Raw genomic sequence first — 16,755 nt, 5'->3', positions numbered from 1 at the left:
TCTTGTTAGGTTTGTAGTACTTATTCTGACATTTCCATTTGAATCCTTGTTTTTTTGTTCATCTGCGACGTGTTTGTTTGGCCATTGAAAAATATGCTGTTAAATAGAGGGGGAAACATGGGAATATAGGATATTTTCAACACCCCTTGTATCAGTTTACCACTTTCATCCCAGTGATTAAGGATTTGACAAGCTGCTGCACCAAAGACACTATGCTACCAGATATCCTGAGGCAGTGGCTCTGTCATCTATTAAGGCAGAGAAGGTGGCAAATGCTTTGCTATAAATCTTTAGCAGAGTAGGTGCCAGCTTCATGTCAGACCTGCTGACTTGTCTGTGGATCATTATGGGGTGAAACATCTAAAGACCACCCCCTATGATCCCCAGGCTAAGGGTCTTGTGGAGAGGTTAAAGTCTACACTGAAGACTATGCTATGGGCATTTGCAGACCAACATGTTAGGTAGGTCTTGGATAAATTAAGTAGGGAAGGATTATTAAACCCAGTAAGTGTCAAGTGGGTATGGCAGAGGTCACTTACTTAAGACACAAAGTGGGAAGTGGTAAAATTAGGCCAGAACCTGTCAAGATGGAAGCTATTCAAGCATGGTCAGTTCCTGTTGCTAAGAAACAAGTAAGCGCATTTCTAGGGATAGTGGGGTACTATAGGAAATCTGTGCCCAATTACAATACCATAGCTCAAACCAATGAATCACAAGTGAGGACACCAGGCGAGTTGCACACCAAACATAAATTTATTGCACAAATTAAAATCCACTGTTGAGCACTTTCATCCCTCCTACATACAGTTGTGATACATACTTGAAACCAGAATTATTTATAAGTTAAACAATGTTGTCAAATATGGAGATGCAAAAATCAATGTCCATTGTTGATGAAACCTCACGTTCTGTTAAATTAAATGAGTAATATTTCTAAATGTTGATATTTAACTATTGGATATATTTCTCTATGCTTAGATCTAATAAACTTCAAAGACCACATTTTACATTTCTGTAGGTTTCTTAGCCAGTATGGTAAAACATGACTGTATATGCTTTATATAGCAAATCAGAGTTTCCAGTGTAGTTTTACAGCCAGATGTTATAAGACATGAGTAAATACCTTTGCAGACCAATTCTGTATAATCATACAGGAAGCTGGTAAAGCAATAACAGAATGTCACTCAGTCATCATAGATGAAAGGCAAATGTTTTGCCTTCCCAAACTGTAAAATAATACTGCATGACTAAAAGCATAAAAAGTAGATAAGTAGCATTGCATAGCAAAGATGCTCCTTTAACTAAACAGGGCACCTACTAGAGCAAGAATGTGGATTTACTGGGGGCAACAGTCAGTGAGGCCGGATATTGTACAGAAAATCTCATGAGATGAACCAAAATCTAGACTATATGTGGATTCTTACTACTATCAAATAAATAGCTTCTAAAACAGTAGGTAGATGCCTGCCATAGGACTGGTTATTTAGACAGATAAGTTCATGTTTAATTTTCTTTCTATGAATAATATTCTTAAGTACGTACAGAGAACCAAGGTACTGCTTCTAGAATACTTGCAGAATCTAAACCTTTCCAGAAACCCATAGATGAAGCCAAGGCCTTGGTAAAGTGAGCCATGACCCTGCCTGGAATAATAAAAGGTAATTTTCTGAGACAGCCATTTGGAAATATTCTGACACAGGATGTCCTTTCTTACCTTCACTAGATATTAACAATTGATCCAAAGATCTGAAAGATTCTGCTATGAAAAGATAGTAACTGAGTGGACATCTAAGGTATGGAATATCCTTTCACAATTTTAGTTTTAGGAAAGAAAACAGGGCGAGGGATGCATTGGCTCAAAATAAACTTAGATAGCACTTCAGATATAAAAGAAGGGTCAATTCTCAAAGAAACCCTTTCTCTGTGGAAAATGAGACAGGGTTGGTTCACCACAGAGCTTACAAATGAGATACTCTTCATCCAAAGGTCAGAGCAATCAGTAACACAGTTTTCCATATTAAGAACCTCAATTCATCCTGATGAGTTGGTTTAAATGGAGCAAGTGTTAGCTTCCCTAAAGCAAAATTAAGATTCCAAGGAGGAGCTAGTGGTTTTCTTGGTGGTCTCTTATGCAAAAGTCCTTTCTGAAATATTTTTACATGAGAATGCATTAAAAAGGGGGGTCCATGTGTAGACATGCTGAAATGGTCAATAAGTCAACCATAATGAAGGAAAATAAAAGGCCAAAAGGATAGTAACTTACACAAATATTGTAAAACCAGAGGAAAAAATAGCCCTGAATGGGTGCTGATTATGTTGTTAGCACCAACTAGAAAACCCTTTCTATATGATTTTCTTGTATCAGACTTTCTTGCCTTCATTAGTACCTGCTGCAGGTCTTCAGTAAACAGGTATCTAAAGGAAATTAAGAACTTACCATCTGGGCAGTCAGTTGAAGTTGATTGGGGTAAGGGTGAAACAAGCACCCCTATTCTTGTATGAGTAGATCTCTTCTTTGAGGAAGCGTGTGGTAATTCACCCTGGCCATTTCCAAAAGAAAGGAGAACCACTGTTGCCTGACAAGAAGGGAATCACCACAATGATTTCAGGGGATTCCTTCTGAATCTTCAGAAGTACCATGGACATCAGTGGAAAAGGTAGAAAATAATACAGGAACATTCTTGTCCTAGAAAAGTAAAAGGCATCTGTCTTCCAGGTATTGTTGCACAAAGTCTTTTAGCAGAATGTTTCCAGATGATTGTTCAGAGAGGAGGAAAACAGATATAATGCTATACCCCAAGTTAACATGGCTAGTCTGCAAAGGGTTAAACCGGGTCCACCTTTGCATGTTGATGTACCATGAGACTGTGCCATTGCCTGTAACAACTTGAAGTGGTCCAGGGACAAAAGATGATTCAGAGAGTTGAGTCCCTTGATTATAGCAAGCAGTTATTTTATATTTGTGTGCTTGCATCTGTCCTTGGTGTTCAAAACACCTTGTACTTGTCTTTTATACCACATCAAACTGCTCCTCAAGTAAAGTCTGAAGCATATGTGGTGACTGATTGCTTTAGAACAGGGAAGGACCTGGATTTAGGGATATCTACTGTCTCTAACAAGTGATTTCTTTTCTGATAAATCCCAGAACTGGGATTTGAAAAAAAAATGGGTGCTGGTGCTTGTACCAAAATGACTTCAGATACTATTATAATTTTGCTGTGCGGAGTGTTGCCAGGTTATCATGATTATCATATATGCCACGAGAACCAATTATCTACAGTCTGAGTAGAAAACCATAGAAATAGATATAGATATGGAACTAATATTTTCCATGGCAGAAAAACTCTTTGAACTGAGGTGTCTGGCAGACACTTTAGGAACACAATCTTATGTGATGGGGGTCAAAAAACTGACAGGAAAAAAAGTGTGCTTACATTTAATAGTACAGTTTGGCCTCATGACAGTCTGTTAAAACACAAACTCCTACTTCATAAACAAGTTCCCTAACCAACAAAGCAATATTAAACAAGAAGTATTAAATGTAGACAGTTCTTCTCCAATCAAAACTGCCTCGTAATCATACTTCTCAACTGTCCCTGATTTTCAGGGACGTCCCTGATTTTGACTCAAATTTTAACTCTGTCCCTCTTAATCCCTCCTCAAACTAGTGACTTTTGGAGGAAAGGTGGTGAATTACACTTAATGAATAATGGCAATAATTAAGAGATATAGCTCATCGAAGCAATTTACAGTTCAGTATTCCTAGTTTTTTATTTTATAAATACCTCTCAGTCCCCTCATGTCCTATACTGCATAGGCTGCTGGCTCCACTCGTAGTTTGCCCTGCTGTGTGTACCCCAGGTTCCTGTCTACTGAAAACACTATCTAAGGGAATGTGTAATTATCTCCCTGTGCTTTATTGGTTCCCCAAGCATAAATTGAGAACATAAAAGAAATACCAGGTTCCTGTCTACTGAAAACACTATCTAAGGAAATATACAATTATCTCCCTGTGCTTTACTGGTTCCCCAAGCATAAACTGAAAACGTAAAAGAAATACCAAAAACAAAGTGTTGCCCTGCTGCGTGTACGCCGGGTTCCTGTCTACTGAAAACACTATCTAAGGGAACGTGTAATTATCTCCCTGTGCTTTACTGGTTCCCCAAGCATAAACTGAGACCATAAAAGAAATACCAAAAACAAAGTGTATGCACCTTTTTGTAAGCTGTTTTGCACTCCCTATAGCTGTATTGAACTCCTGCCTGTGCACGCTAACAGCCTACTGCAGACCCCACTCAGCCTGCTCTTTCCAGTCCATCACCACCACACTAAGTCCTTGTGCCCCCTACTGCAATTTTGGATCTGTCCACTAGATGGCAGCCTCTATCTATTTTTGAATTTCCCACTCTAGTCTAAATAAGCTACTTAATATTTGTCTGTCCTAGTTTAGCCCTACTGCCTTTTCCTAACCTCTGCCAACCTCCCTGCCTTCCTCCTAGTCTCACTTAGCAAATTAGTGACTCACCCCTGTGCCTTTCTTACCTTGTGCTTGCTATCCATCTTATTGATTGTTCCTCACTGGCTTGCTCTTCCATCTGCTTGACTTTCTACAGTTTCCTTTATACTTAAGCATCCCTCCCCTTCCTGCCCAGCTATCCACTACAACCCCACTTCCTGCTTATTACCACTCCCACAATCCAACATTGAATCACACTTTGCATATTCTCCTATTTTATATACTTTCTTACACTTCCCTTCTTCCCCTCCTTAACCAAACTACTCATCATGCTGCATCTACTTATATCTGCAACATTACTCACTATGTTCTCTGTTGCTACCTCCTATCACTACTACCTCACAAACCCATTTCTCTGTTCCCCTACCTCTCACTCACACTACAGCTTTCCTACTTCATCTTCTTTTACCATCTCTCCTGACCTATTTAACTCTACTGCCTCAACTCTGTACAAAAGACACATATTACAAATTCTCTCTAATAGGACTAAATCTAGACTGCCCAAATACTATCAACTTTCCACATAAAGTGCTCTTCTCTATAAACAACTACTCTCTTCTGGGGATGTCCACCCCAACTCAGGCCCCTCTACACCTCTCCTCTCCCTCTTCTCCCCCTTATCTACCTTAACTACCTCCTCCTCACAACCCTCTTCCGACAATCTACCAGATAAACAACCTCAGTCCCACAACTCAATCCCACGCAAACATCTAACCTTTTATTCACTACATATTCAAAGCCTAGCAAATTAAATAACTGCACTCTTGGATAGCTTACAACACCCCTCACATCCTATCCCTATCAGAAACGTGGCTCAAGCCACATACTTCTAACAGTGAAATACTTCCTCCTGGCTACAACATCTACCGCTCTGATAGGACTTCAAAGAAGGGAGATGGTGTAGCCATCCTCTACTCTAACAGCCTTAACCTTTCACCTTACCCCACAACTATTCCTAACTTCCATACTGCTGAACTCCTCATTCTAAACTTTCATCTGAATCCACACAAAAAACTTGCTATCACTTCCATTTATCTTCCTCCTGGCAACAATGTACCCATTCTAGAAAACATGTTATCCTGGTTCTTTCTCAACATACCTTATGAAACACTCATCCTTGGTGATGTCAATATAGACTGGTCAGAACTTTCTACTGACTCTCCCTTACTTAGTATTCACCTTCATGGTTTCCACCAACTCATTTCTACCCCCACTCGTTTCCAGAAAAAACTCAACCTCCAGCTCCACAATAGACTGGATTCTTACCAACTCCCCTCAACTCTACCATCAGCCCAAAACCTTACCTAACTCCCTCAGTGACCATCTCCCTACCTCCATCCTGAGATACGACCCACATACCCCTAAACCCCACCTTTTTAAAGATTGTCGGAAACTATCCACATTTAATTCTTCTCAGTTTAACTCAATTCTACAAAACATTGACTGGTCCATCCTTAGACAACTCCCTCTCAGTGATGCTGTTGACACTTTTAATAGCATCTTCCTGAATACTCTGGACTCCCTAGCTCCCTCTAGGAAGATCAGAGTGAAATCTAATCATGCCCCCTGGCTTTCAAAAGAAACTAAGTCCATCATGAAACAAAGAGACAGTGTCTGGAAAGCCTGGATCAAACCTAAACAAACACCTCATCTTCTCAAATACAGATAACTACGTAATCCTGCCAAAAGACAGACAATAATAGACAAAAAATCATTTTATAGCTCAGGCCAACATAAACATAGATCTAACCCCCGGAAATTCTGGTCAACACTTAACAGCATCCTTTACCCAGGCTCTCCCTCCAACCCATCCCCCTACCCAAACACAACTCTTGAGGAAACAGCTGCCCTTCTTAATTCCCACTTTATTTCCTCCATCCAAAATCTCCTACCCTCTCAACCTAACTCCTCCTCTTTACTAGACTCAACATCTACCCCCAATACTACTTATTTTTCCTTCAAGCCAGTTCCCACTTCTTACATCACATATCTACTGCTCAAGCTCAAACCCTGCTCTCCCTCTACTGACAAATTGCCTCCTACCTTCCTCAAACTTGCAGCTGACTCTATTGCCTACCCAGTAACTATATTAATAAATAGATCTATGCTAGAATCTACTGTTCCTACCCTATGGAAATCTTTCTACACTACCCCTTTCCATAAAAGAGGTAACTCCACTGACTCTTCCAACTATCGACCTATTGCCATTCTATCCCCTCTATCTAAGATACTAGAAAAATGTATCCACACACAGCTTCTCAATCACCTTCTCAATCACAACTTACTCACCCCTACCCAACATGGTTTTCGCCCCTATCACAGCACAACTACTGCTCTACTCTCCTTCACTTACCACATTGCAGAATCCTTGGACAATAATAAACTTACCTCCTGTCTCTTTCTAGAGCTCTCCAAAGCTTTTGATACAGTATCCCATCCTTTACTTCTATCTAAACTTGCCAGCTTTCACCTGTCCTTCTCCACCCTCAGCTGGTTCGCTAGCTATCTATCTGGATACGAACAATCAGTAATGTGTCCAGGTATGCATAAGCACCAATACCCTAGTGATCTCCCCTCGCATCTGTTTTTTCCTGTAAAACTGCTGCTTCCTGGGATAGGTTCATGGCTATTTACAGGCTTAGTATGCTATTTACCTCATCATTGATTCATGTCTATGAGTTATACTCATACACAAATGAATCTGCTTACTAGCTGCCCCCCTATCGCTTATACATTAAACATGTTCATATCCATATAGTGCCACTCTTCACAGATTACCTCTATGAAAATGTGAAACCCCGGACTATGAATAATGGCCATAGTGTGATCACTCATATCAGTCATCTGCGGCATAAGAAATATTCCCCCTACCCCAAGGTTGAGCACTTCATTGTTAATATATAGGAAATCATAGAGGGATAAGGATATATCCACTTGTACTTTTAAGTTTTTTGAATGTGTTTGGTGTCAATGGTTTCGTTTTTTTTTTATTTTGGTTGATTAATTTCATGTCAGTTTTTAACTCTGGATGATGCTATTATTCTTCAAGTCTATAAACACTTTAGATTTTTTGTGGCCTTAGTGAGTGAGGTCATATTGCTACATATGCTTCACATTAGTTTGTCCCACTGTTAATAAAACTGAAAATATGTTTTAGTCTGTAAATAACAGTTAACAATGTAAAAAAAATGTTTAACCTCAAAATAATAGAAATATGAAAAGCACAGAAATACTGTTTCTTACAGACACACACACACACACACACACACACACACACACACACACACACACACACACACACACACACACACACATGCATACACACATACATGCACATATACACACACACACAAAACCACACACACACACACACACTCACACACACACACACACACACACAAACATACATGTATATACACAAACATACATTCTACTGTATCATCATCATCAGCCTCCCTTTTCTCATTTTTCTACATGGGGTTGGGGTATCATATTAACTGTCGTCAACTCTTTCAATTCAGTGCCACACTCCTGCCTTCTTCAACATTCATGCCTAACTGTCACAGTTCTTTTTTCACACAATCCATCCACCTCTTTGCTGGACATCCTCACTTCCTCTTACCTTCTTCCTGTTTATCCCAAATCTTCCTCACCAGATTGTCTTCTGCAATTCTACACGTGCCCAAACCACCGTAATCTGGTCTCTTTGATCTTTTCTGTAATTGGAGCTACTTTGGCTTCTCTCTTATCTCCTCATTTATTCGCCTGTCCCACAGTGGGCATCCTATCACTCTTCTCAGGCACTTCATTTCCATCACCTCTAGCTTCTTCAACTGTTCTGCCTTTATTGCCCAGGTTTCTGTACCATACACTGTCTTGGAAACCTTACTTTTCAGCTTCTTTGGTATTCTTCTGTCATAGACTACACCCGACATTCTATGCCAGTTGGCTACAGCCTCACTGATTCTAGCTTTGACCTCTTCATTCAGACTTCCCTTCTCCTCAACCACCCCTCCCAGATACTTGAAGCTGTTTACCTGTTCCACTATCTTCCCTTCTATCTCTATTCTAAGCTTCTTCTGATTTCCCCAATTTGCTGCCATTACCACTGTCTTATATGTGCTTAATTTAACCCCATGTGCCTTTACTTCTGCATTTCATTCTCCTATCCTTTTCTGAAGTTCTTGCTCAGAGTCTGCCTGTAATGGCAAATCATCTGCATACAGTAACTTTGTTGATATGTCCCCTCCAACCCATTTGCTAATGTAGTCCATCACCAGTATGAACAGCAGTGGCTCAGAGCTGAACCCTGATGTACATCCACTTCCACTGGGAACCTCTCTGTGAGGCAAACACTGTTCGTACTTCAGTCATTGGATCCTTGTACATAGCCTGCACTAATTCTACCAATGTTTCTGGGACTTCAAATCACTGCAGTACTTCCCAGATCAGCTTTCTTGGGACCTTGTCATATGCTTTCTTCAAGTCTAGGAATGTTCAGTTGGACTCTCTCCTCATCTCTAGCTTCTTCTCAAGTAACTGTCTCACTGCAAACATCGGGTCAACCGTGTTGCACCCAGATCTGAATCAGAACTGCTCATCTCCCATCTTACATTCTGCTACTCTGCATAGCCGTTCATCAGTCACCCTCTCTAGAACTTTAATGCAGTCTGATAGGAGTTTCATGCCTCTGTATTGCCCACAGTTGTGGATGTCCCCTTTGTTCTTGTACACAGCCATGAGTATGTTTATTCTCCAGTCATATGGAATATGCAGAAGCCATTTCTCTCCTATCTCACCCAGCATCTTTATCATATCTGCTGTAACCTCATCTGAGCCTGTTGTTTTCCCTGACTTCATTTTCCTTAGTGTTGTTCTTACTTCTCCTAGGGTGGGCTCCTCTTCTTCTCTCATTGTAGGCTCTTTCTGGGGAAGAACAGCTTCTGTGGGGTTTTCTTCATTCAAAAGCTGCTGGAAACACTCCTTCCATCTGCCTTTGATGTCCTGTGGACTGGTGAGCAGGTTGTTGCTGGCATCCCTTATGAAGGGTGTCTGACTATCTTCTTTATCTTTCTGTCTTTGCCTTGCAACCTTCTTTGTGCCCCTTACTGAGTCACTTTCCAAAAGTTGATAGAGTGCCTCCGATACCTATTCTTTGCTATTGCAACTTCTTTCTTAGCTTTTTTGGCAGCCAACCAGTAGTCCTTCCTAGCCTGGTCAGTCTTTTCTATCTCTCACTTCTTCCTGCACTCCTTCTTTCTCTTGATTACTTCCTGGACTTCTGTATTCCACCACCAGCTTTCCTTATGTACCTTATTTCCATACCTGGCTTGGCCACACATCTTTTCTGTAGTCCTAACACATGCTGTTCTTAAGCACTGCCATTCTTGTTCAACTCCACCTATTTCCTCCACTTGTTGGGGTGATAGAGCCCCAAGTAATTCCTTGAACTGCTGTACTTTCTCTCCAGTTAACTTCCAGGTCTTCAGCCTAGTATCTGTTGACCTTAGAGCCTTCTCTGACCACTGCTTGCAGCTGAGTGTGGCAACTAGTGGTTTATGTTGTGGTCCAACAGTTTCACTGGGGATTACTTTGCAATCATGGATTCTACCCCAGTGCATTTTCTTTACTACGAGGAAGTCAACCTGAGTTGCATGTTGGCTACTCTTGTATGCGATCTTATGACTGGCTCTCTTTCTGAACCATGTGTTGGCTACTATTAACCCACTTGCCAGACAGTAGTCTAGAACAGCTTCTCCTTTATTCTTGTTGCCTCTCCCATGTGGAACCAGTCAGTCCTCATATCCTGTTCTGTCTGTCCAGATATGTGCATTTGAGTAACGCATTATCAACATTAGTTCATTTTGTCCTGCTTTATCTAGTAGATCCTGCAACTGCTGTCTGAATGCACTCTTTTCCTCACTATCACAACCCTGTTGTAGGGCATAGGTTGAGATTATGAATACTGCTCTGTCATTACACTGGAGTGTTAGTGCCATGAGTCTATCATTAATTCTGATGATATCCCTCACTGCCTTCTGAAGCCTCTGTCTCACCACAGTTCCTACACTATTTCTAATCTGTCCCCCTGCGGAGTAGTAGAGCCTGGATCCCAAGCCAAGTTGCTTTACTGCACTGCCCTTCCATCTTGTCTCTTGTATACATAGGCTGTCCAGCCTTCTCCCTATCATCATGACATCCACTAATGTATACCCAAGACAAAAGCACAGAAAACAAAAAGTGAGAGAGATGCATTTTTGTTATAAAACAGACAAAGTGTTTGATTTGCGGACCCTGTCCAGCTTAGCTGGCAGACTTTAATCAAACATGACGAAGACATCCTAAACATTATTTCAGGTGAAATTACATTAAGTGAAAATTGTATGGCTTATGAATTTGTATGTAAATCTATATCTCCTAAAATTAAATTATGTTAGAATAATGTCCAGAATTAAATACTGATATGATTGTGAAGAAGTTATCAATCTCAGATATATCCTGAGAAGGCTACTCAGCCAAATTTAAATCAAATAGGCATAATAAAGTGCATACCGTCCAATCATGTATTTAATTGTTTACATAAGCAATAGTAAAATATTAATTCAGCTTATAAAAATATCACATTACACTTACCTCTTCTAGTGCACTATCAGAAATGCCATAACTATTGAGATGTAGATGGTCTAGGTTTTTTTCCAGATCCTCAAAGAGCCTTGTGCAAGCTGTTTTATCCACAGCTGATGGAATTAAATATGTTAGCTCCCTTCCAATGTCTTCTTTAAGAGATGCCTCTGGAATATATTTTTGTACCAGGGATGTTAAACAGACACTGTCACAGTTTGAATGAGAAGACTAGGAAAATAAAATGAATATTTGTTATTTGCTGAACCATTGATTTCATTTCCATACTTAAGCTGTCATTTAATTTGGTCTATCAAAAATAACTAACTAAATAGATACATAAGTTTAACTGCATTGAAACATTCTTATTTGTAGTACTTGACAATCTTAACTGGGATTTAGCACTGAAAAAAAAACGATACCGATGTAGCTTTGCATCACTTTCTTGACATTCCCACCAATATTTAAAAAAAGGTTTTTACCCAACAAAAACGAGGAGTCTACAAGAAAATATATATTTGGTTATCCTCTATTCTGAAAATGCTTAAATGTAAAGAGAATCCCTTTAAAATGGAAAAGACACAGTAATTCATTTTGCTATTTAAACCTTCTGATATTTCATAGAGAGTCTTAGATTTCCACAAACTCAACCAAATCATCTTAGGATCTGAGGTTCAGAAATTCATTTGTCAAGGATATGACATAATAGCCTTTGAGAAGCTTGATTTCTATATGTCCATCTTGATACTGCTTAGTTGTTATAAATATCTGTTGTTTTTAAATAAGTTAATGATCCTGGTGAATCATTTAAAATTAGTTTTTAGCCACTCATCCTAAAACATTTTGAAAAACTAATCAGAAGCTAACTTACTCCTCCCTCTACAAGTCATGGACTACTAAAAATCTAAGGTAAGTCTGTTATCAACGGTCTCCTTAGTTACATCAAAATCAATATCTCAGATACTGATTGTATATAATTTTACTATGTGTTACCATCTACAAATCTCCCCACACTAACACCTCTGAAAACCAGTCCAAAAGATCAGACCACCATTCTATTTCTCTAGGTTGATTAGAAAACCTGATCAGAAATCTTAAGGCACATATTGCAACATGAAGAGAAGATGTTACCTCGGGATCAAAGCATTCCACTATAGTTCCAATTACAAACATTCCAAAACCTAACAAGCCAGAAAACTTCAGACCGCAAGTTAATGTTAATGCAGTACTAAAATTCTTGAGAAGTTAATTTATGGCCAACTAGTCAATCACATTAACAAATATGATCTCTTGTCCAAATAGCTGCACTGTCTTAGTTAAGGTTTTAACCCACTTGACAGACATATCTCCTCTAATGTGGAAAAGGGATACTTAACTACATCAGTGTTTCCAGATCTAAAGAAAGCATTCAGACATTCACTCTTCTTAACTAAGATCAGATTGCATAAATTTACTGAAAGATGTTTTTAATGGTTTGAAAGTTCTTTAACATATATAACTTCTTATTTAATTCCTAACATTGTCTGTTCTGAAACTGAAGTAAGTTTGTGTACTTATGTAATAATTTGACATATATATAGTCTACCTGATCTAGATTAACCCTCTGTACTTATGACACAGTTTTTTAACAAAAATAACGGCATTCAGAACATTCTTCATAGTGTGTACGACTTCTACAGGATTGATCAATTAACAAACTTCTCATTCATTCAAATAAAACAAATAGCATGCTATTTTGTCTCCTTGAGTACCTCACCATGGAAGTACTCCATAAGAAGAATCAACTCTTAGAATAATATTGTAGCATTAGTTCATCAGTTCAAATATCTAAGCAGATTAAGCAGATTGCTAGACCATTTATTTACATTTAAGAACCACACCGAAATATACAATGACATGATGCTGAAACAGCTAGAATACAGTCAAAAACCTATACAAAGTTAAAAAAGGCAATAAATGTATAGGAAGTGGAATTTTGATCGTTAAGATAGAGTATAAACCATTTATAGCCCTTAGCTCTTCCCAAAAGACTAGCAAACTTTAAACTACAATTAACAACATCTGTTCACTCATTACACTTTTAGACCCAGAAAAGCACCAGACTCTTTTTACAGAAAGCTAAACGGCTCCTAAGTTTGGTAAAGCCCTCATTACTGATAATTTCTGCTGCCATTAAACTGCTATATGTGCACTACTGTCCTCACTGGCTGAGGTGTAGCTAGGTTAGGATGAATAGGGCAGTGTCAGGGGTGTGTTTGGCAGATGGTGATTCGTCAGTAGTGCAGTACAGACCCATCATGTCTGAATTGCTTTAGAACACTGTGCGCTATGTTAGCTGCAGGAAGCCATCTGTTAATAGATGTAATAAGGGGCTTCCTACAGTTTAAGAAGAAAGTGCTTTAAGTTGACGAAGGCTGAAGAATGCCACTGGGTGGTAGAATAGTTAGTTAAATCTCTCCTCAGTGGCTAACAAAATAATCACCAGCTCACCTCACTAGGCCCTATGTTCAGAGAGGTAAGGCAGCTTAAATCAAGACGTTCTCAATTTGGAATAGCAATAGGAAAGAAAGCCTTTAGCAATGTTGCCTCTGTCTGAAATCTGTTACCTGAATTGTAATTGTTCAGGGATAGAAATACATTTCCTACATTCTTGAAGGAAATAACTAAACACTGGAAATACCTGCATGCATGCAAATTCTATTTGGACAATAGGTAATGAAATATTAGAATATTATACTTAAAATTAAGTCACCTGCAAACTACCTATTTATTGGCACTCTGAAAATTATCTTAAATGAAGCACGTGCCCTGTTTTATATAATGTCCTCTGCATTTTTATGCTTACATCCTCTGCACCTTATTTACTTGCAACATATCCTTTATATGTTCATCTATATTTATTTGTATTTGTACACACATATAGGATCATATGATCACAGGAAATTCAAGGCAACTGTGTCTTGTAACAATTTAATATCTTGCAGTATCCACCTTTAGACTGTACTCACTGATTCATCCAGGTCCCATTTAAATGAAGCTAGTGTATCATGCTGCTTAATTTGCAGGATGCATTTACTGCAGAAATGAGGAGGTCCTGCCGACTGAATCTATCTCTCTGTCACATTTTATGTATCCAATGGTGAAAACATTGATCCCTGGTTCTAGTATTAGCAGAACCATTTGATTTCCAGAGATAAAAGAGATTCAGGACCACTGAGCCCCTAATAGCAGGTGAGGGAAGGCATAGTTCTCCGCTCAGGAGTCTGTAAGATACTGAATAAAGAGACAGTGCTTCTAGTCTTTTTTGGTAGCTATGTATTTTTAAGCAAGTGATCTTCATTAGGAACCTCTGGGCTCTGTCTGGTTATTTGATATTTCTAGTGAAGTACATCCTATAGGGGGTATTGTGCTCAATATTTGGGATAAGTAATACTGAATATAAGGTATCTGGAGGAAACTCACTTTGCAGTTGCTGGCACTGATTAGAAGGACTTTATGACTTCTGCCTTTACATGGTGATCAAAGGAGAGGGAATTATCAATCCAGGTTTTATGGTCCCTAACAACATTCAAATTTTGAAGTAGGCATTGCATACGGTCCATATTACATGATCGAATGATCACAATACCGAATGCTCTAAAGAGCAAAAATGCAGCACACTGAAGTGCTTTTTGTGGGATCACTGTACAGTGAAGAAAGGAATATTTGCCCTTTCCTCACTGTATTGTGATCTTAGAGTTGGTATATATATTTAGTGGGGTGGGGGGTTTCAATGCGCTGCATATTTGCTCTTTAGAGCGTTCGCTATTGTAATTTGATCACGTAATATAAACCCCATTGTCTATACTGTATGCTTGGTAGGAGGAATTATCTACCAAATGTGATGATAATGCACTTTTTGGCATTCAGCCTGAGCTCTTTTTAAATAAACCATATGAGCGCACGTTCTTGCTGAAGAGCTTAGGCATCACAATGGGACTTGATAATAATATTGTCTGCAAAACTGGTTAATTGCAGGTCTTGGTTCATGGTCAGGAGATAAAAAAAGTAAATGCTGAACAAGAGAAGTCCTGGCACAGAGCCCTCTAGGACACCACTGTTCAACTTCATGCTCTCTGATGATACATCTGCCATCCTCACTGCATGGATTTTGTCTATCATCCAATTTGCTAGCCATTGTACCATAAAGCTGTCTATTTTTACTGCATTAACTTTACTATGTTAATGTGGGGTCAAAGTGCTGCAGACCTAGCCTGATGAGATTTTTGATATCTTTGTTTATCAGAACTATTGCAATATATCCCATGACTTTGCAAAGCAGCAGAATCCTGTGGCTGATGGGAGTGTAACTGTGGGGGGCAGCTGTAGGCCCACCCTTATGGAATGCTACTACTACTGCTATAGATAAACTTATGTTAAATAATTTAATGAGTGGCTTTGCTAGCGTTTGTTTAGGTCTGTTTATTAAGCAGTCAAATATGTTATCAGGTCCCACGGAGGAAGCATTTTTGGCCTTAGAAAACACTTTCAGTGCATGTTCTTTAGTGATAATGAGGGATTTGAGAGATTCATTGATAAGAGGGCTTTAGATAGTTATCACTGGGGTAAAACACACACTCAGTACATTAACTAGCATGGTGGAAATGTCCCGTGGGTCAGAGTATGTGGTGTCATTATGAATAAATTCATTGCAATGTTCAGTTATTTTTCTTACCTTCCACGAGTAGCGAAGAAAGACTTGTATTTATCCTTAGTTTCAAATGTTAAGCTAACATCACGCACTGCTTTATTAGGCCTAGTAGTATTTTTCAAATGTTTAAGCTAGATTTCTGGTATTATCCTTGATATTAGAGTCTTTTAATCTCCTATATACTTTAAAGTAGTTCTGTTCTATTTATTGTAGGCTTTATTTATATTGGTGGATCATCATTTTTTATTTCCTCATTTATATTTAGATTTGGTTCAGACCACCAGTTTTACACATCTATCTAAGAGAACATATCCATGCATTTTTCTTTGCCATTTTAAAATAATTTTATGTTTATAGCACTGTGCTTTACAGCCACACTTACCAATGTTTTAGTTTTACTTATCCCCATTATGCAAATTCCTTATGGTCTTGATCATATTAGGAAATGGTCCTTGAAGTAGCACATAAACCTTGTTAACAAAGGAAATAATTAGGTAAATATATAAATATATACTTTTAGGTATACCTATGTAGATTCATACATTTTGTTCAGTAATTTAGATAATAAATGCACAAATGTATTTCCTTAACCTTTAATACTGTGTTAGATATTCAGTACTTTATGTGGAATATAAAACAAACTAACCTCTTAACCTATGCTTCCTTTGGCTATAAACTCAAGAGCACTCTAATACTTTTGGTTTTAGGTTTGTTGAAGTATTATTAACAATTGCTATTGAAACAGATTATTGGAAAGAAATGTTTTGCATGAGACAAAGATGTCAAAAAGCACAATTATTTTTGATGCATTCTTGCTCAAATTATTCAAGTTACAACTTGATTTTCTTTGCCCTAAATTATACTCTTTTGGTACATAGGAAAAGATTAATAAATATAGAGTTATTTGGCCTATTACAATAATTGTATA

General features: G+C 38.5%; 1 protein-coding gene across 1 annotated transcript in view; it reads right to left on the bottom strand.

Moving 5' to 3' along the window:
- Positions 1–16,755, bottom strand: part of LOC122796911 (ATP-binding cassette sub-family A member 13-like) — a 3,979,956-nt gene that overhangs the window by 2,736,825 nt on the left and 1,226,376 nt on the right. Inside the window, exon 19 of the mRNA XM_044065669.1 lies at positions 11,150–11,368. Within this exon, the coding sequence (XP_043921604.1) occupies positions 11,150–11,368 (219 nt within the window). The remainder of the gene's footprint in view (positions 1–11,149; positions 11,369–16,755) is intronic.

This window comes from Protopterus annectens, chromosome 3.part0, assembly GCF_019279795.1.
Source record: "Protopterus annectens isolate FY-2018-M chromosome 3.part0, PAN1.0, whole genome shotgun sequence".
Classification (NCBI taxonomy): Eukaryota; Metazoa; Chordata; order Ceratodontiformes; family Protopteridae; genus Protopterus; species Protopterus annectens.
The sequence above is the reverse complement of the archived record's forward strand: the minus strand, read 5'-3'. Positions and strand labels throughout refer to the sequence as shown.